At 39.8% G+C, this 23,236-nt stretch overlaps 1 protein-coding gene across 1 annotated transcript in view; it reads right to left on the bottom strand.

The window, feature by feature from the left end:
* Positions 1–23,236, bottom strand: part of LOC145392344 (TGF-beta receptor type-1-like) — a 111,102-nt gene that overhangs the window by 45,707 nt on the left and 42,159 nt on the right. The window contains exon 2 of the mRNA XM_080266746.1: positions 660–775. Within this exon, the coding sequence (XP_080122872.1) occupies positions 660–775 (116 nt within the window). The remainder of the gene's footprint in view (positions 1–659; positions 776–23,236) is intronic.

Here is a 23,236-nt window from a genome sequence, read left to right as displayed (position 1 = left end):
AAACTGTCAATGGCTTGTTTTCTCTGGGGGGGGAGGAAAAAAAAAAAAAAAAAAAAAAAAAACTCTGGCCACTTTCCTGAACATTACCAAGCCAACTCAAACCCCATGCACAGCCATACTTCACATGGTGCAAACCTGTACAGTAAATATAGTTGATGCAGAGTTTCATGAGAGGATGAAACAATGAGTTTCAGGGGAACATCCTAATGCCATGTGAGGCAAAATTATTGTGGGGACAAGTAATAATGTACTTACTTCTCAGCTCTATGAATCTGAGATAATTCATCACCATCTAAAATGCCTGCACGATGCTGTAAGCTGTTTGATGCCAATTCCTTAGGTGCTACCAACACTTACCCATTATGAATGAAAAGTAGGTTTTTACCATGGAAAAGGCTGTTGCTTTTCTTTCAAGGTGTTGAAAATGGCCATCATGAGATCAGAAACTAAGATACAGTACTGTCCCGTGAGAAAACAAGACATAAAATTGAACAATGTGTGCAATGCACAGGCGCAATAATTCAGCTAAAAAAACATGGGCAGAACACAAGAACAAGGACACAGCAAGGGAATGTGGATGGCTGGTACACCACAGCATAATTAAATTCAAATTAAGTAATGACTAAACTGAGGTCATGATAAGACAGAGCACTAGGTACCTTGCGATGCTGACAGTAGCATATGACAGAGACGAGAATGATGGTGAGGAGTAGGGAGACCACCACTGCTCCCAACAATGCCAGATGCGGCCATGTCCACAGTGGCCCGCTGCTGACTTCAGAAGGAATGTAAGGTTAATAAAATTTTAAATAAATTACTTCACAGCAGTGCTTCTGCATTCTGTTTTTTTATCTAATATTTTGAACATTTCTCTTGCTTACTAGACTTCAAGCAAAGATTGCACTTTACATATAGCTAATGATCACTATACTGAAAACCCTATGTTGTACACTTATGGAACACAGTTCTTTACATTCCAAAATATTTGTGATAGAATATACTTAAGACAGTATAATAATTTTTATTCACTAAGCCAAATTAAAAAATATTCCAGTTCATTACAATAAACAAGCATTCAACCATAAACCAAGAAATGTCTAAATTTACATATAAAAATATGAAATCAGACAAAAATTCCAATAAATTATACCATATCAAACTATCAAAAGCAACCTCATAATTTAGGTAAAAACTGCATAGCATGGCTATATTCTTAACAATGATATTACAACAAAGAATCAAGATCAGCAAATGTAAAAATGTGTGACAGGTTGCATACCAGCATCAATTATTAGTGATACTGATTACAGCACCCTGCTCCTTCCTGAGAACTTCCAGCCAGGGAATGGATATGACGCAAATCACAAATGCTCCTTGGTACTATAATTTTTTGCCAATTCGTTTTACCATGTGATACTATACTTCAGCATTTCCTTTCAGCATCAATATTAATCAGATCTCTCTTTATTAATCAACAAAACAATTCATATCTCTATCCACAACAGAATGTATCTTATTTTCCATATGATTACAGAAGCTATACATCAAAACTCACTCCACTAGCTCTCCTTCCGATATCCTACCTCTTACATAAATCTCTAACTATTCTTGTAACAATCCTGGAAATAAAATCTCCTCTACTTCTATAGAGGCTTTTCACATGACATCATCAAACCAGAGGCTGCCATTTGGGCGGCATTAGAGCAGTGCAATATGTTAGTGGCCTAGCAGTTCTCTTTCATTCTCTTTAGTGAATAATCTAAAAAGTAAATTATTACTATGTCTGTGTCCATCATGTGGTAAGTTAGATCAAGAGAAATCCTTAAAAATTTTCAGCGTACCAAAGAATGCACAGAGTCAGAAAGAAGGAAGAGAAACAAAAGTGAAGAAATGTTTTACTTATAGCATGCTCAACTCAAAATTTCATAGAAAAAACTAGGTTACAGCAGAATCTGCTTGGCTAATCCTGTGTCAGGCATCTAAAATTTTATTTTCTTAATGTATTCTACTGTCAATAGTTACTAGTATGTTGGACAGCACAGGAGCACACTCAGGTGGGGAACTCCACCTTTCGAAATGGCATACTAATAATGTTCGCTGCATCAATCAATCATTTCCTGTGGCACCCTCGGGGACGCATAGGGCCTCGATGAACTCACACCACCACATCCTATCTTGTGCTAACTCCTCAAGATCTCCCCAACACTCATCTCCAGCTTCCCGTCTCATTGTCCTCACCCACGTCTCTTTTGGCCTTCCTCTACCTCTCCTACCAAGTGCCACCCACCCTGGTGTACCTCGTACTATTCCCTGTCTCCTATACACATGTCCTAGCCACTTCCATCGTGTGAATCTAACATATTCATCGATCGGCTGCACTCCCGTTATTTCTCTAATTCTACTATTTGGTATCCTTTCCCACCACTTAACTCCTAATATTCTTCTAAGTGCTTTATTTTCAAACACCAAGAATTTATTTTCCATAGTCACTGTGCTGTACCAAGACTCGTGTCCTTAAATTAAGATACTCCTAACCATTACCTTATAAAGTTTGATTTTTGTATGCACAGAAAAATTGTTATTATTCCAAATATTTTTAAGCATTCCCATTGCCTGATTAGCCTTTGTTCGCCGCATGGTTGTAGTTAAATATATGCCATTTCATAATGCTCTGTTTATATTGAACTGACTGTATGCTTAGCCAGTTCAGAATGTGTGGGAACCACCCAGTCAAATAAAAACTGTGGAAATGAATGCTACCAAAGGAGAGCATTTGGATAAGAATGAATGTATGAAGAGTGAGAAGAAACTAGCACAAAGCCTAGAGAGGCTATATGGCACCAAAGCAGCAAAGATTGGAAAACAATTAAATTAGATGCAAAACACACACAACAGAAAGAAAAGCATTAATATTAGAAACAGGAAAAGTAAGAGAGTCACCATGGAAATCAGCAAGCAACAAAGGGCAGGGTAATAACGAGAGAAAGAGAAAAAAAGAGCAACAGTCACAAAGAGTAAACAGGTAGTAGAGAAAAAGGTGTCGGATAATCAAGGGGCAATTTCAACATGAAAAAAGTGGCAGGCGGTCATCACTCATTACGTGACTGTGAGTGAGACAGGTGTGACCTAAGCGACAATGAGCAAGGGCAATTTCCCATTGACGATTGGGGAGAGTGGAAACAGACCAGGGAAGAACAGAAGGCTTAACGAGATGAAGGCTATTGGTGACCTTGGAGTCCCAGAAAGTTTGCCAGAGGTCACAGAAAAGGCAAGTACGAATAGGAAAACAATCAAAAGCAGGAATGGGTAGAGGAGAGAACGTGAGACAGAGCGGCAGGACGAGCCAGCAAGTCTGCACATTCATTACCGGCAATCCTAACATGATATGGGACCAAGCAAAACTGAAACGGCTTCTTACGCACAGAAAAATGGAAAAGCCACTCATGAATTTGAGTGACAAGGGAATGACAAAAAGAAGAGGTCTGTAGAGAAGACAGTGCACTGTGAGAATTGGAGAAGATTACAAAAGAGGAGGAAGAGGAACAAAACAGAGGCTTCAGAGCAAAAACAACAGCATAAGTTCTGCAATAAGAACACCCACAACAGAGGGAAGGGACTGGAAAAAGAAGACTCATGGGAGACTACAGCAAACCCAATACTGTGAAGAGATATGGAACCATCAGTAAAGACTAGCAGAAGAGTGAGAAGACGTGTTAAAAAAAAAAAAAAAAAAAGAGAGAGAGAGAGAGAGAGCAGAGAGTGACAGGAGAAAGAAGACAGTGAGAACAAGGAAGAAAAGGACAGATCGCTGGAAGAGGGAGAAGTCAAGGGGGGAAAGACAAAGGATGAAGGGGAAGAATGGGTCGAAAGGTGAAACCAACAGAATGAAGAAGAGGGAGAAGAGAAGGAGGACATGAGAGGCAGACTGAAAAGAACGGTGGAATGAGGGAGGAGGGTGGAGCAATTTATTGGAAGAAAACTGAAGCATGGGTGCATAAAATTTAACTGTAAGAAGAGAACAATGAGGGGAGAGGCAGGGAGCGCCTGATTCGACGCAAAGGCTTGTGGCTGGGACTGACCGAAAGGCACCTACAGTATGGCTAAACAAAGACCAGTATGATGAGGGGAATAAGTTTCTAAAGAGTATGGGCAAAGGCAGAGGGATACACCCATACCCCATTATCTGGCGCATCAATAACCGGCACTTTGCTAGACCGAACACAAGAAATAGGGAAACATTTCCACAATCCAAACAATTTGAATGTCCGTCACCTCACTAGTCCGACACCCCGCCTCTTCAGACCAACACCTCACCTCTCCCTAGGTTTGAAATGAGACTCTCCTAGTCCTCCCTTCCTCCCTCCATTCCCTCTCTCCTCCCCCTCCATCCCTTCTCCATCCCCCACCAGACTCAGCACTGCCAGGCATGTTTCCCTCCCTTCCCCCACCCCTGGTTGTCTCTCTCTCCATTACCCCCACCTCCACCACCCTTGCTTTTCTCCCGTGTGTGTGTGTGTGTGTGTGTGTGTGTGTGAGAGTGAAGAGTGAGTGATAGTTTTGACTGAGTGAGTGAATGAGTGAGACAGTGTGAGTGAGCGAGTGATAGTGGTGAGAGAAAGTGAGTGAGTGAGTGAGTGGTGGGTGAGAGAGAGAGAGAATGAGATTGGGGGGGGAGGGAGCAGGGCTGTTTGGCTTTCTTTCCTCCTTCCCTGTGCCCCCACCCTCCCCCACCACCACCTGTCTCTCTCCCCCACCCCTGCTTGTCTCCCCATCCCCCTGCCCTCCCTCATCCCCGCTTGGACCACTGCCAGCAGCCTGCCTGGCTGTTCAGTTGTCATGAAGCAGTGTTAAACACCGCATGTGCCACAACCCCACCCTCCTGCATGTGACGTTGAAGTGCCATTTTTTAGCAATACTAATGTTTATGAGGATAATAACATTACCTATGGTCTATTGATTGAGTAAGGTATATGAAAGTTTGGGTTTGGGTCTGGAATGCATCTCTGGCTTTTCTTCAGTACCTTATGAGGAAAACTGCTTCAATATCCAACATACTTGCTGACCAAACACTCCCACTGGTGCACAACACTGCCGGATATTGGGGTATGGGTGTAGTCTTGACACCCATTATCAAGTTCAGGTAGAATAAGGACTGAGTGGAGACAAAGAAGTGTGATGCAACCGGTGCCCCACAAAAGATGAGACAGAGTTTGTAGTAAGCAAAGACAATGAAAAGTGGAAAAATGACGAGAAGAAATGTGCTCATTTCAGTTTAACCAAGAGTCAAGACAAGACCAAGAAAGGTTGCAGAAGACTGATAAGGAAGAGGTGTCATAGAGGTAAAGAAGTGGCTGAGGTATAGTATGGGAACAGGTAAATGACACCATATAAGACTTGGAGGTAGAGAAAGGAACCCCATGAGTGGTGGCCCAAGTGGAGGCTGCTGTACTGGCAGACTGAATACGGGATTGGAGATGAGGGAGATCCGAATCCTCAGTGTAAATAGCAAAATCACTGACATACAGAGAGGCGGAAACAGAGGGCGGCAGGGAAGAGGCAGTATCATTAATAGTGATGAGAAAAAAGGTATACTGAGGACACAGCCCTGGGGGACACTTTTGTGCTGGGGGAAGGCAGGGGAAAAATGGGCACCGAGGCGGACACGGAAGGTGCAGAGGGAAAGGAAGTTTTGAAGAAAAACACCAATGTTACCATGAAGACCAAGGGAACGAAGACAACACAAACTATGATAGTGCCATGTAGTATCATATGCTTTTTCCACATCAAAAAATATAACAATGACAGACCGGTGAGGGGAAAAAGCAGAACGGATAAAATACTCCAAACGAAGGAGAGGATCTAAAGTGTTACAAGCTTTACGATATCATACATTCAAGCAGTTTATATAAACAACTGGTCTGAGCAATGGGATGGTAGTCTTGAGGAAAGCAACCAGTTTTACCAGGTTTAAGAAATGGCAGGATGACCGCCTCATGCCAAGCATGAGGAAAGAAACCCTCAGACCAAATCCTGTTGTAAAGAGCCAAAAGAAAAGACAGGGCACTTGGAGAGAGATGTTTCACCATCAAGACCCACACTGGAATCAATGCACAACTGAAGCATGGACGACAACTCATGAAGTGTGAAAGAGGCATTAACCCATTAACTGCGCATGGCGGTTTTTTGGAGGTGTCCGTGGTGCACAGAGATAGGGGTAAAAATGAAATTTCCCAAAGGCCAAATTTTGTCTTAGGCCCTTTGCGGGATTGTGGTGTCTGGCAATAGATAGATAGAATTGAGATAACACATGCCAAAGTATTTAGTAATGAAATAGTAGCTTAATATTTGCCTTGGTAAAGCCATGGATGAACATCGAATTGTGTGATTCTCTATTGGAATGTATGGTTTTCGTTTTCTTTTTCGGTTTCAGTTTTGAAGGCTAAAACATGCTTGCATGTATCGGCCTTGGTCACCATGACACTATATTTGAAATTCATATGCGCAGCCAGGGCTGTATTGAGCAGTCGCACTCAGAACAGCCCAGGCTGTATAGAGCAGTTAACGGGTTGATAGCTCCCTCAGAAGACACAGTAAAAAAAATTGGCAGATACTGTATTTAGAAAGAGATTTAATACCATGAAAATCTGAAGAATGGTGGGACCCCGGGCTTACAAGCCTAAAATAACTACCTAAGCTTCAGCAATCACAGAAGCATCAGCTACAGAATGTTCATCTCAAGAGAGAACAGGAGCTTGAGGTGGGACATGCTCACCTGATATTCTATGGATATGATACCAAAATGCTCCAATGGGAGTGTCCGCCAAAATGCTAGAAACGAAGGACATTCAACTGTGGCGTTTGGCCTGACAAACAGAACAGCGGAAGGCAGCAGAGGCACATTGGAATATTAAGAGACTACAGTTATGGTCCAGTGTAGATCATCCACAATGCAAGCCTTTCCAGGCAGCAAGCTTAACATGGAGGGCACGCTTGCATTCAGAAATCTACCACGACACAATTTTGGCTGTAGGAGGTCTGGTATTTCTTGGGATAGCAGTAAGGGCAACTCCTAAAACCAGGACCAAGAAAAAAGAAAGCAACTCGTGAGGAGAAAAAAAGGAAGAAGGAGGCAAAGAGCGGACCATAAGAGAGGAAATAAGCTCCAATTAGCAGCACAAAGCTGCCAGCTGGGAAGACAAGGAACCAGACAGAAAGAAGTAATGGAAAGCTTGATAGAAAAGTGATCACTGAAAAAAGGGTCATCAAGAACAGACCAGAAGAACTCAAAGGAAACAGGAGAACAGAAAGACAGATCAATACAAGAAAAGGAACGAGTAAGGAGGTCAAAGTGAGTACGAGAACCAGTATTGAGAAGAGAGAGATCAGACTAAGAAAGAAACTGTTTAAAGAAGCAACCTCTGGGGGTGGCAAGTCACCCCGAAGGGTATGACGGCAAATGAAGTCTCCAAGGAGGAGAATTGGATGAGGAAAGGAACAAAGTAGGGAGGAAAAAGCAGAAAAATCAAATGGAACAGGAAAGAAGTTGAGAGAGCAGACAGAGACCCAGGGGCAAAGAAAAAGATGAGTGGAAGCATGGGGGACTGAGGAGGGAAGAGGTTCAAAAGGAACAGTGTTGCGGATAAGAAGAGCAGCAGGAGGAGGAGGAGGAAAACCGAAAAAAGCAAAACATGCAATAGGAACAGGGGAGGCATGGAGGAAGGTTTCCTCAAGATATACAAGAAGAGGATCATGAACGGCTATGAGGCATTGTGAGGAAGGACGATAGGATGCAAAACCATGCATATTCCATTGTAGAAGAGCCATGAGGATATGCAAGACTTAAGACCGGGAAGAGGGTGGCAGACATACACGATGGTCAAGGCAAGAGTACCCGCGAGGCGTAGGGAAATCAAGGACCAAAGGAAATGGAGACAAGAAAGAAGAAACAGAAGTCACAGAGGGAGGAGGATGGACAGAGTTGGGGGGAGAAGGAGGTTCTAGAGGGGAAAGAGGAATGGGAGAAGGAGGAGGAGGAGGAGGTGGATGTATGTTTTGAGGATATGGAGGAAGTTCAGCGAAGGTAGGAAACAATATTGTGAATAGTCTCTGTATGCGAGGGAGAGGAGACTGGATGGGGGAGACGCCGACAAGATGACCTGAGGGCCTTGACAGGTGGACAAGAAAGAGGATGAGGTAGGGGACGGAGATGCTGAACATGTGAGACGTTTGGAAGGCTGGACAGAAGCTGAGGCAGAGACAGCAGGAATGTGAGACAGGGAAAAACCGCAAACACATTGATGTTTGCCTATGTTGAGAGAAGGGGATGGACGAGAGGACCAAGAGTATACAGATGTGGAAGAAGGTGAGGAACAAAGGAAGGAAAGAGAAGAACTGGAAAGAAAAACAAGAGAGAAAGAATCAGAGACAAGGACAGAAGCTGAGACACCAGAGGAGCTGGAGACCAGCAACACAATAGCAGTAGGATGGATTAAGCGTACATACGTAATGGCTGGAAAGTGACCAAGGCTGCAAACTTGTCAATGAGTATCACAAAAGGAAAGGCCTGTTTTCCAATGAACACTGGACACTTCTGCCTTAAACAGTTAAATGGGAAATATCTTTTAGGTGGCAGAATGGCTACTCTAACAGTTAGGGCAGCAACGGATGGTGGAAGTACCGTCAGAGGAAGTTTGGCCAGCCTGTGCACAGTTGGGGCAGACTGCAGTTGACCAGCAGTACTTGACAGGGTGGCCAAAGCGCCTACAAGATGTACACTGGCAAGGAGATAGAAGAAACTGACAAACCTGGAGAACAGTGCCCCCAATGATGACTGAAGGGGGCACGTCTCGAGAGGCAAAGATAATCTTAATGACACTGGCTGGCTGCTGTTGGCGTCCAAGAGGAGGAATGGTATAACACTGAACTGGGCGAGTGGGATGCCATTACCCAGATAGGATGAGTTTGATATCACCAGAGAATTCTGCAAAAGCTCTCTAGTCAAAGAACATTGACAATGGCAGACAGATGGTGTCAGTGGAGAAATTAGGATGTCTGGGAACAAAGAAATGGGTTGGCCTGAACTATTGACCAGGGATGCCACCTTCTCAGCTTGGGGAGCAACACAGACTGCAAGGAGGTGGGAGCCACTCAGAAAGGCCAAGAAGGTAACATACTGGCCTACCTGACAAAGTAGCGAGAGACGGAGCGAGAGGTCAACATCAGTGTTCATAATACTGAAGTATTTCATCCAGGTCTGCATACCGAATAAAGAGGAGGTAAGGGAAGGGACAGGAACACAGGAAGGATGAGGTTGGGGAAGGGACAGGAACACAGGAAGAAGGATGTGGTTGGGGAAGGGAGACAGAGGGCACAGAAGGAACAAAAACTGGAGGTGAGGAAGGAAGATAGGGGTGAAGTGTGATAATAGAAGAGGAACTGACTGAAGCAGACAGAACAGGAGCTAGAGGAGTGGAAGACACAGGAGGTGTGGAGGATGGGTTAGTTATGGTAACCGGATGTGTAGGAGGACGGGAGGATGTCAAGGCCACAGTCAAAAGAGTCCTGGGTCGCCACCAGGGTTGGGCCACGAGACAAATTTATCCATATACAGTCAAGTCGCCTATGGCGCGTGCTTCTGTGGCACGATTTTCTATGACACGGCAAAGTGCCAGACTCAAAAAAACAAATTACACGCATAAACCATACTGTCTAAATCATCTAAAGTGGCATATTCCATATTACTGGATAAACTAGTCATCCCATATGGACCTGCATCAATTGCAGTACTGTATATTAATTTTTGCTGTATAATGCCTTTTCTCTCCTTGGTGCAGACCATCCACGTACAGTACATCCGAGCAGCTCTTGACTAACTTTTCAATGTCTTAGTAACCTCTGACGTGACCAAAACTTCAGTGGGATACTCTATTTACTTGTATAACAAGTTTATCTTTGCATGCCACCAAAATTGCCATCCATCCAGAACTTCTGAAAGTTGATGACATCAGTTCAAACCTTCAGTACACAGTATCCTAAACATACTCTACCTTACCCTCATTACTCACTACCTAGTATTCCCTTGTGATGTTCCATGGCAACAAAATGTGGCAACTTTTAAAAATTCAGTATGTATTATGAACATTGCAGAAGCACCTTTCCCAATCTCTCTTCTTCAACCAAGCATCTTGTCTCTCAGCTCATCTCAGTTTTCCACGCTAATATGTCAGAGTTTCTAGACAGCACTACCACGTTAGTTTCACAGATCTTTATCAACAGCTCCTGTCTATATTATGGACTGTTCCCACTCACTGGAGGCATGCTAAGAAGTGGCATAAAGCCAGTTTCAGCACCAAATCGGCATAGAAATTGGTACATGTAACAGGATGAACCATCCCAGTCTCAGTGTACTAAGGGGATGCTACATTACTACTTGCCTCCAGTTAAATTATCTATCTATCTATCTATTGCCAAACGCCTCAATCCCGTTTGGGGAGGCCACAAACAAATCACCTCCAAGTCGCCCTGTCCCCTGCCATTTCACTGCCCTGCTCCCAACTCACACCCCTCTCTCTCATTTACCTCTCCACCCCATCCCTCCATCTCATCCTCGGCCTCCTCCTCCCTCTTCCCCCCTCCACCTCACTCACATACACTCTCTTCGTCAGTCTTTCACCATCCATCTTCTCCAAATGGCAAAACCACCTCAGTGTGTTCCTCATAACGCTTCCTATCACATCCACATCCACACCACAACGCTCCTTTATATCCTCATTCGTCAGCCTGTCTCTCCATGTGACTCCTCAGGCTCCTCTTAAATAACTCATTTCCAATGCTCTCACTCTTGACTTGTGTCCTTCCAACAACGTCCAAGCTTCACTTCCATACGTTACAGTTGGTATCACAATACTGTCATGTAGTAACTTTTTCACTTGCATGCTCACTTCCCTGTTTCTTATCATTGCTTTCAAAGAACCAGCAACCTTTCTTCCCTGTTGTACCCTTTCAAGCAGTTCACCCTCCAAACCATACGTTAGAGTTGGTATCACAATACTGTCATGTAGTAACTTTTTCACTTGCATGCTCACTTCCCTGTTTCTTATCATTGCTTTCAAAGAACCAGCAACCTTTCTTCCCTGTTGTACCCTTTCAAGCAGTTCACCCTCCAAACCTCCATCCTTACTCATCACACTACCCAAGTACTTAAATGTACTCACATTTTCCAATTCCTCACCATCCAACCTCGCTGTACATTCACTGACTTCACCTCTCTCAAAGACCATCACTTTACTCTTCCCTACATTCACCTTTAGATTCAGTTTCTTACTCACTCTCCTAAACTCATCCACCAAGCCTTGCAGCTCCCCTTCGTCTTCACTCAACAACACAGTATCATCTGCCAATAACAGTACAGGGAGTTTCCAAACACTATCCTCTCTCACCAGGGCCACTCCAACATCCACTACCCTACCTTGTACCTCTTTTATTACCCCATCCATGTACAGATTGAACAACCATGGAGACATGACACATCCCTGTTTCAACCCAACTTTCAAAGAGAAAAATTCACTTAGTTCACCCTCCACATGCACTGCAGCCTTCGTACCATCGTACATACTCTTCACAGCATCCAACAACTTCCCATCTACTCCATATATTCTTAAAACTTTCCACAATCCTTGTCTATCCACCCTGTCATATGCTTTCTCCAAATCCATGAAAGCCGCATACAACTTCTTTCCCTTCTCTAGAAACTTTTCCACTAAGGATCTAAGAATGAATATCTGATCTACACAACCTCTTCCCTTCCTAAAACCTTCCTGTTCTTCTCCAACTGATTTCTCTGTTCTTTCTCTAACTCTGTCAATAAGTATCTTACCATACACTTTTCCTATTACACTAAGAAGACAAATGCCCCTATGATTACCACACACTTCTTTTTCCCCTTTTCCTTTGTACAAGGGAATAATTATATCTGACTTCCAATCCTCCGGGACTCTACCTTCCTCTCAGTTAAATTATAATGCTTCTTTACTCAAGATGATCTTCCTCTGAAGTCACCAATGATTCATTCTCTCTTCAAATCATAAAAAAAAAAAAAAAACTGGCTTACTGCATCTCACCAACTAGGCTGCACAGGCTCTGTATGCTGCTAGATTCTTGTGTGGTGTATACCTGAGCACCATGGGAAAAAAAAAAAGGGGGGGGGGGAGACGTGCACAAATGACCCTAGTAGCACACACTGCCTGAACAGCCCCATACATGACGGAAAAGAAAATGGATCTAAAGTGCTCCTTTTCAAAGGGGGCATGAGTTACTGATGACTTCAAGTGAAAGCTGCGAGGCTTAACAAGGCATTATGATTGGACACAAATACAGCAGTAATGGACCCACTTCCCAGGTGTCCAAGTCTAGGATGACATCTCTCATCAATATTTCTAAAGTCCAAATGGTAATGAAACCAGCCCAAAGCCCCTTCCTTGATGCCTTCAAAAACTCATTTGCGACACCCATGACCAAGGGACTTCCCCAGCCCTATCATGAAAACTACTTAACAATCAACTACCATTCCTGGCTGGAAGTACATTTTTCTAAAATGCAGTAAGTTCCCCCAAAAGCACTGCTAATACTGCAGACCAAACAAAGTACTGAACTGTCTAAGTTAACTTAAATAAATAAAACAAGTTCAAGCCATCAGAAGGAAAAAAATCAGGGACTTCCACAAGTACCTGGTAAAGGTAAATATCATGCTAATATAGGAGCTGCTGTACCTAAATTTGCATAAAACATCAGCATAAAAGGATTTAGCCCATTCAGCCGAGTGACATCATCTTTAGTTTATTCTTCTTACCACCAGACAATTTTACTTGGTTTAGGGGAGACTTTCTGAACTGAAGGAGTTAGATACATCCTTCAGCGACCCCTTCACAACTGGAGATCGTTTTTTGACTTCAATAAAATCATCCATGGTTGGTTACAAAGAATAAAATAAAAATGGTGGCATCATAGTGAAAGAGCTAAAATTAATCATGCAGAGAAGTAAGTCTGCACAGATATATTTAATTTCCTACCTCAGTTCTATGAGAAAGTTCTGGAAAAAAGGGCCTAAAACTTTATACAATTAGTAAAAACACAACTACACTAGATAACTATCAGCATTATTAATGTCATACAAACTAATAATGGCAGAAATTATCTCAAGAAGAAAACTTATGATCTGAAAATGGAAAAATGGAAAACAGTAAAACCTCACTATAACAGAGTAATCGGGGCCTAAGCCATTCTAGGAAAAGCGAAATTCTGATAAAAGCAACATTCGGACTTCCCCCTGCTAACCCAGACTTTTTCTGATATATCAGGCATTAGTCCAGATCGCACCAATGGTTTTTAAACTGTTTTCACTACCACTGCAGCACTGTACTATACATTCACTAATCATATGGTATAATATAAATACTGTACTGTACACTAATAAACATGTCTTATATTTATCTTCTTGTGGTGGCAATAGCTGAAGTGGTCAGGCAGTCCAGACTGCTTCTGGCTTTATTGGACTTTTCTGATATATAAGATTTTAGTCTGATAACTCTTTGATTCCAATAAAAGCGAATTCCGGTCTACTGAAGTCAATTATATTGAGGTTTTACTGTAATAAGGAAGAAATCTTTTCAAGAATTAAATACTCCAACATAATATTGCACCTGTAATAGAGTTTCTACATATAATAAGATTTGAATATTAATGTAATTTAGTTATACTACTCTACTTAACTTCTGCTGGATAAAGAAATACACATCTTTGGGTCTTAAAGAACTGATGCAAAGATTCTTGCAACTCAAAATCTACATATCCCATGTAAGCAACGAAAGCATGCCTTTATAAATCAGAGGATAGGAAGTGACTAATGGGCAAGAAACTTTCCACACCAAGGCCCTACTCAGACATATCACTGATGCAAGTTTGTCTGATCATGTAGTTGTGAATATAAATTGAAGGAACACATCATTTCAGTTAACTTCTTTCACCTTAACTTGGCTCAGATTTTCATCCTTTTGTATCTTATTTCACATGCCTCACATGCACAGAAGTACAAAGCTATGGCTCTACATCTTTTCACAGCACTTCTGCATGGATAACATCATATTCTGGCATTAATCTGTTATTACTATTTAGCACTTATAATGAAGAAGGCAATTTCAGGCCAAGTTACAATAGACTGTATAGGCTACATTCTGGTCAAGCACTTCTCACTGTCATCTTAATTGTCTGCCAGTGAGTGTTTCCTTGTCTAGAAAAAGACCTTGTGAAATGCAGTGTTGTTCTTTCAATCTTTACTGATACCTACAAAATCAGACAGTTAACATAAAAATATTTGAATTTCTAATTCCAAGCTCAGTGTGAAAAGGCCCTCAATAAGAAAGCTGAATAGTAAAGGCAACAGTAGCACTGATTATTTTTCATCTTAATGTATCTCACATATATTGAATAGCTTACTGCTAGACTCAAGAACTACCGTACAATTCCTCTAATTTACAAGACAAATACTCAAGCAGTAAGGTGACAAATGCTATTAGAGTTTTACATTACATAGTTTCTTATGACCAAACAAAAGGGCAGAAAAAAAATATAGGTTTGAGCTAATGAAAGAGTGGAAGAAAAAAAAAAATGCTTGAGCTACACTGCCAGTGTACTATATTACTGGCATGCACCACAACAAAAAGAGAGGAACACGCCACACTCAAAATAAGAGAGGTCTGCATGGATATGTTGCATTATGAGGGAAAATATGATAAATACAGCTCTAACAGAAAGATTACGCAGTTTTTCTGGCTATGATAAATGTTTCTTTCAGACTAGAATGCAGTATGGTTTCATTGTTAACCAATGTCTATAAACTAAGCAACAATAAAAGGATATCAGTAACATATTTCAGCACTTTAAAAACAAAAGTTTCTCAGAAAATATGAATCCAAACAGTCTACATTCATATGCCAACGGGGCACACACAGAGTAGTCTGTGTATGTTCGGGTCTCCAATATGACATAATACTGTACGTATACTAACAGGGAAAGCTTCTTGATTTTGACTGTGCAACTAAAGGAAGGTGCTGCTCATGATGTCCTACACAAAAAATAATTTGACATTCCTCTATACACAAAAATAAATAAAGTAGATGTGCAGTTTCTTCTTGGAATCTCGGGCATTCTGAAAAAACATGGAAGTACTAGAGGTCACGGATTCAAGCTGAAAAAGAGAGTCAATGCCTCGATGATATAAAGAAATTTAATTTCTCAAACTAAACTACAAATGCTTCAAATAATTTAGACGGGGAGGTGGTACATCCATGTGTTTTAATCCAGACTGGATAAAGTGTACTCCTGGATAAAGAGACAAGATAACAAGAGCTTAGCTCAAACTCTGTATAGTATACAACAATTAGGTAAATGCAATCAGGTAAAAGCACACACATACACATATTTTTTCCATACTTTAGCAGCACTTCTGTACTAGGCTATTACCCACAGAAATACTTTCTCCCACACCTTGCAACCACAAGGGAACACTTATTCACTGCAAAGAACGACACTGCAGGGCCAGTTGCTTGCCCGCAGTTGATAGGTCTGCTCAGCTTGACAGACCAAGGTTTATCAACAACAACCCATAGAAACATTTACTATAAACGGAGTACTGCTGTTCCAGTGGAAGTTATTACTCTGCTAATGGCTCCAAATGGAGTAACCATTGAAACATTTTCTGTACACACAGTGCTGGTATTGCTGTTCTAGTGAAAGCCATTACTCTGATAATGGCTCCAAAAGGGGTACCTGGTTTTCACTCCATTTGTGTTAAGTCTGCTTCCACATTTAAAAAAAAAACAGCAGGAGCACTCTGATAGGATGTTGAAATATGGACTCAGTTCTAATGGAGTGCTTCACGAAAAGCAGGTTTCTTAGTTTTCAGAATTTGAATCACTTTCTGTAAGTTTCTATAGGTCTATTTTTCTAAACATTACCAACCGAGTACCCTCTGAAAAGGCAACACTGTTCAAGGCAGTAAGGAACCTGTCTCAATTTATGAGGTTACTGTTATCTCAACTGAGGTTAAGGAACAAGCTAGAACAATCAGACACTTAAATTTCAAGTAGTTTCTGTATCTAGGCAATCTGGGAATCTGACATATCAGATATGGATCTTTACAAATTTTTTCCCTTAATAAACCATCTACTAAATGCATATTCATCAAGTAACAAGGTATTTCAGTTCTACATAATAATCAACTAACATGAAGCAGTCCTTGACAAGAGCATTTAAGTCACTTAATCTTCAAAATATGCCTTCACCATCTCCATACATGGGAAAAATAAGCTTCTGGCTACACAAAACCCATTTTATTCTTAGTAGTGATAGCAACTGTATTTGAACAATAAGTTCCTCCACAGAAAGGCATGCTTTTCAAACATTCTGACTCTTCAGTTCCCAATTACTTAAAAAGCACAAGAACATGAAATGAGACTACTAGTCACTTCTAATCAATGTGCCATCTGTTAGCCATTATCCACTGGGTAACATCTATGCATGTCACAATTGGGGTGCTACATGGCTGCCGGGTAGTGGCTAAACACACAATTGTCTTCTCACCACCATTTGAACCAGCAGCCATTTCATCTTGGCACCAAAAGGTAGGGAGGGAGTCCTTCCATGGCACATAGGTGAGAGTCAGTCAGCCCCATGCTTTTGTCAGGTGTACAACAATGTCTTCAGGTTCCTATTTGTCTGATTTTGTCCATGATCCCTGATGCCAACTGCATCATCCACCCCTGCCAAGCCCCTTTCCAAGGACACTAGAAAAGGGCTCAGTGACAGTGTCATAAGGCGTGCCTTGGATGCAGCAGTGTCTAGTTTATCTAGTAGTGGAAAAGTTATCACTATAAGAGTAAAGCCATAACCGGTGCCGCAAGCAGACACCCGAACACGTCCTGCTCTCGCACCAAAAATTAGTTCTCTTCCTCATGTCATTACTCATCAATGCAATGACCTATAGACCTGGGGATACTTTTATTCACAAGAGAAAAGTTGATGAGTAATATGATCTTTAACTTGTTTCCCTAAGTGCTATACTTTCCGAGATATTAAGGTTTGAAAACTAGCAATTTTCAGGAAATTGCTCATAGTGAGGTGACGACTGCATTAAAAATAGCCCAGTTTTTTAGGTTTAAGTTGCGAAGGCACTGCCTACTCCAGTGATGATTATGGAATTACAGATAATATACTGGGTATACTCAAAGCATTTTGTGGGTAATACAGTACAGCACCAACTGCTGCAAATTTTATCACAATGCTCTCACATTTTCAAACTCCTGAAGCGTACAACTGTTGTGTACGACATATCCATTCAAACACTTCATTGACATATCCGATGCTGAAAAATTAATCTTGGACATGGCAAAACCTGCTTAACTGATTTATTTACGATATATGAAAAATCCTGACCTCTTGTACAGTAAATGACATCATACAGCATGCAGCACCCTCCCTTTGTTTCCTTCGGCAAGGTCAAGATTATGCCTTTACGGACAACCTGAGCTACTTCTTCACCAATCCCTGTACGTATTTGTACTAAGCAGCCTCCCAAGAAAGAAAAACAATGATCTGAATTATATTATAGCAGCAATTACTGGTGACTTGATACTTTACCATTTCTTGCTTCCATCATCAGTATATGAATGAAAATAATCTTCCAGTAACTACAAAACTCAATAAGCACTTCTATAAAATACATTATTTCTGAAAAGCAAGGAGGACCTGAGTATAAGGATTAAACCACAAAGCTACAAAAGTACTACTTATCTATCTCAGCAGACAATAATTCGGGCTAGGCAACTCACCGTGCAGTACTGTATAAAGGCTGTCTATAAAAAATTGAACATCAAATTATCTGCAAAAGTGACAACAAGAAATAAATAAATAAATAAGTGGCAAAATACACCATACTGCATATCTAGCTGATTGCTACCTTCAGATCATATCTATTCTGTCAAGATACTGATGTTATTAAAACATTTCATGTCTTGTGTAAATTGCCTTGACCACTTTCTGGCTAAATTTTTAAGCATTCCACATAAAAAAGAAAATAAAGTACAGTATACTGTATATGGATCCATGTAGCCATGTATGCATGTAGATACTTGTATAAACAAATAAATATATATATTTTATATATGAATATAGAATATATATAGATACAGAAATGAGTGCATACATATGCAGAGAAGTTACTGTATCTGTATATATATAGTGTTACCCACTATATATACAAATGCAATATCTTAAACTCTCATACATATAAATGCATTTGTTGAGAAATTATATTTACAAAGCCAAGGCAGCAACTGGAAATAGCTATTAAAAAAAGAAATTCCCAACTCAATGAACTACATGATCAAAATGCAAGAAATGAGCGAGTGTCCCCAAGAGCACTTGCCTGGCTGCATTTCCTCTATACCACAAGACAACGCATGAGCACAACAAGCTGGGACACTGTGCATCCAGCAGAACCAAAAGGAAATACCAACCCCTTCAATCTGATGATATACTTATACAGTACTTGCTACCTCCAAACATTTTTTTTTCCCCAGTTTAGGAGAGAAGTTTGCTACAGAATGGATTGACAAAGTGACTATCTGACCTCTGCAGCTTGAAAATCTCTCCTTAAGCTGCATAAAATCACCTGATGGTAGCAAGAACTAAATACAAAGTGTCCTCAAGTTGAAAGGGCTAGTTCAACAGAGTCTCCTCCAATTAAATCATTCTCACTTTGAAAAAGAGTAACCACAAAAGTTACCTAGTGACTGCCATGAACATGGAACGAAAGCTATCAATGGCAATACTTGAACCACTACTCATGGAGCTCCAACACGGAATAAATGAATCACTACCACACCACACGAAGCACAGACATTATGTTAAATCGGGACATCAGGACAAAATCCAGAAAGTAAATTTCTGAAAATGTGACACATAAAATATCTGGTTAAAAAAACAAAAAACAAAAAGCAAATGAAAACTTCAAAATTTCAAACACCAAACACTGCTTTCCAGAAACAATGATGTACGGAGCTGGAATAGATTTCAAGGTACTTTTCTATAATCTTACACAGCATATGTACATGCTCTCTATCAATAACATCCATTCTTCAAAATGCACATTACTGGAATATAACTGCTCCTGCTTTTATTAATGAATTTCAGTTATTTCTGTTGTTGTTATTCTTTTATCTAAAACACAAAACAATGTTGAAAATGCATACCATACATATACCAGACATGGACTAAACATACAGAAGTTTTGGAGCTCATATGAATTCACCAAATACCATACACATACATTACTCATAAGTAAAACATGTCAAAATTACTTCTGCATCAAAATTTACAATACCAACAATCACTAAAAGCTTAAACAATAAAAAGTTGTTTTCTAAATACAGTACTGGTGTTGCTGTTCTTATAATATTAAATATACTAACCCAAACTGAATTTTCATTTATCAAATTCTCATTCTTACTTCTTATTTCTTGTACAGAAGCTCCCACTTTAATATGAGCACAAACATTCCCTGATTAACTATATGCAATATGGTATTTACACATTTCTTACCCTCACCTTCTGCACCATTATCAAACGTGTCATCAAAACAGATATCGTTGCATCGTTCAAACTCACAGAATCTTGAACATATATCATTAGGATTACTGAATCGGCCAGAGTACTTCTTTACCCCTGAACACCCTCGGTCGATGGTGCTGCGAAACAATTAAGCCTTAGGTAATACCCATATACTGAAAAGCCAGAGACACAGAACATCGCACACCATGATACTTTACCAGGTGGCAAACTCTGTAAAGAATACTTGTACAAAGTACTGTACTGTACTGTATTACATACCAGTGGGAATGATTTTTCACTCAATACAGTACTTCACCAAAGAGCCCGTGAAACAAAACCATATTACATCACTTATATAGGAACACTGAATCTGGATGACCAAAAGAAATTTTATTTTACAAGATTGTAAACACTGTATTAAAAACTGCATTTCAATCGAGAAAAAAGGATAAAGTTCTACAGAGAATGAAAAGAGCAATGATCACAAACCAGACAAGCATAACAGCTCTAACCAGGACAAAAAATTAATCAAACAATAAAAGCCAGTAAGAGCCAAGTGACAGCCACTACTCCTAAAGCAGCTTGGAATTCTTGCCAACTGACTGTGAAGTGGCTAAATAAAGATGTAGTCATCCTAACACTACACATCTACCAAAACACCTTTCAAATAATATTACCTGTATATTACTGTAATATCAGAAGCAAATGTGAAATCTTACATATGCATAACCATCATTTTTCATACCAATCTACACATTCACCATCATCACGCAGAATGTGTATGTCATGCCAGCTTCACAGACACAAGTTCCACTGAGATATACATTTCATTTACTGTATAAGAAAAAAGACATAAGCCTTACAGAAATCGAGATGATAAATGCAAGTAACAATTGTACTAGCAATCCATGGTGTACAGTCCTAAGATGGGTTTTAGAGACAGCTGTAAGGAAGATTTTTAATCGGAATACTACAGGGTCATACCTACCTTTATCCAACATCTCCTTTGGTACCGTAACATTTCTGTTGCAGTAGTCAGCATCGCCGCAACAATTAACAAATTTCTCAGGGCTGACTGTGTTCAAGCAAATAAAGGGTCTTCCCTCCGGAATTAACCGTTCCTTCGAAAAGCAGTTCCTAGAGGGGCACAGGAGGGAGAGACAAAAACATTACATCCCCACACAGAGTGCTGACACACATGATACTTTACTGTAGCACTTACGGCACCTCGCCCACTCCCCACACTAAAGCAAACTCCCACACCTGTCACATGCCTTAGGACAACAATGTCAAACTATGATAAGCATTTTAGTGTGAAAATATTACCTTCTACTTGTACTGTAAAAGGTTCACAGTATTTTCCAAGCACATTAGCAGCTGATATAAATAACAAATAAATAAAAAATAGATACTGGGTCATATAACTTCCTTATTTATAAAACAACGTCACACTGTACAGTACAGTCATTCAAGGATACTCATTCCTCACTTAACATCTATTCAGCTACCTCACAACAGAAAACTGGAATATATCAAGGATAGAACACTTTCCATACATACAGCACATTTATTCACTACAACATGGTCAGGATGTGCAGTGAAGGGCCTTAGTCCTGATACCACCAACCTACACTACTATCCATGAATCCTTTCATATCACCCAACTATACACTGGCAAATATCACTGCAAAATCCAATGAACCTAAACTTTGATACTCTTTATTGTCTTCAAGTAAAATTTGAGAGGATAATTTCTCACAATGGAATATTACATTAACTTAAGGAGGCTTTAATTTACTAAAGAAATATTAGTGTACAATGAGGAATTAGTAAATGGCAAACATTACTGCATATAATGTCTCATTACTCCAACTTTACTGGTCTCTGTTAAGTCAAGACAAAGTATGGTGAGATGTAAAACATGTATTTCTTTGATTACATATGTACTACTCTCTTTCTCTCTACATTTGGTTTTTCTTTTTTTTTCTGTTTTTCATTCTATCTATCTCTTCAGTAAGCTACAACATTTCCCAAGAATTGTGACCCATATCATCCGTTCCCGCAATCTTAGAATAGTACATACCTAACACAACTGACAGTACATTTTAAGAAATAATGCTTATGCCTAAACTCTGTAACATGAACCCAATATAAGCTACAATGGTACACACAAGCACACAAATGCATAAACACCCATCAATCCACAAAGAAATCATGTTTAACTCATACACCTATAGCAGCAGGGTTTTCACTCAGGCCACCACAGGATGAGTTTATTTTAGCCACGGGGAATTCTAATAGTCAATGAATTGAGAACTATCTTGATAAACCTTAGAACCACTAGATCTTTCCTCATCCTAACAAAATTACCCAATTTTTGATTAAGATACCTAGGTGCATCCATGACAGCAATCAATCATACAAGACATACACCACATTCCACCTGCTTTTTGCTAATCCCACATATACCCATCAAATCATCCTTAGCTCTTAGTTCACATATGCTAGGCATCCTCATATTTCTGAACCACTTCAACCAGGTGACATAATTTATTTATTTATTCTTGCTACTTCTAGATGGTTTTCTTGAACTTAGGGTCACCAGATACTAACAGAGTTACTGGAGGCAATTATTTTGCCTCTCCTACTTTAAAAGTCTGTCCTAATCAAATAAAATATCACTTGGGGTGGGGGTTGGGAATTCTCAGGTCGAGGGAATAAATTCTCACTGAGTTCTCAATTCCAGTAAGGGACAATCTAACACAGTATTTTTTTTTTTTTAATACCATTGTTTACGTTTTATACTGTTTTACCTTATCAACTCTTGCAATTCACTGGCATAATATTGACCTTACTGCTACTACATCCAGGTAATTTTACTATGCTTTGGAATTACTTCAAAATGCAGGGGGTCAGATAAAGTTCTCAACTAACCATTACTACTAGAGGACTTTTCCCAAATAAAAAGTCAAGCTCTCCTGAGGCAGCGAGTATTAACATTACATGTATCTATCTATCTACCTATATATATATATATATATATATATATATATATATATACATATATATATATATATATATATATATATATATATACATATATATATATATATATAAATATATATATATATATATATATATATATATATATATGACACAGGATTCAAACCATTTTAAGTTCAAAATATACTTGCAGAAAAATCGACTACATTGTCAATGCTTCTTATAAAGTTGAGTTGGTAGTTAACTCAATTTAGAGTATAATTTATATTATTATTAAAAAACATGATGATGATGAAGAAATTTAAAAAAATCTTGAAACATATACCTTATTCATAAAGAGGGCTGTCTGTACATGAAAAACATGTTTCAAACTGCCTGTACATGAAAAACAAGTGTCACATAATAACAACAAAACTGAGTACAATATGAAGAAAGTGACAGTCAAACAAGTAATAAATGACAATATAAGAGAAAATTTAAGAGACAGCTTATTGAAGTTTGTAAAACAATTGTATGCCCATGAAAGAAAACAGGATGTAGCACTTACATTTATTCCCTTCGTTCTGATGAC

The sequence above is a fragment of the Coenobita brevimanus genome, chromosome 22 (assembly GCF_032717465.1).
Source record: "Coenobita brevimanus isolate Jiangsu-jjx chromosome 22, ASM3271746v2, whole genome shotgun sequence".
Taxonomy (NCBI): domain Eukaryota; kingdom Metazoa; phylum Arthropoda; class Malacostraca; order Decapoda; family Coenobitidae; genus Coenobita; species Coenobita brevimanus.
This window is presented reverse-complemented; position numbering and strand designations above follow the sequence as displayed.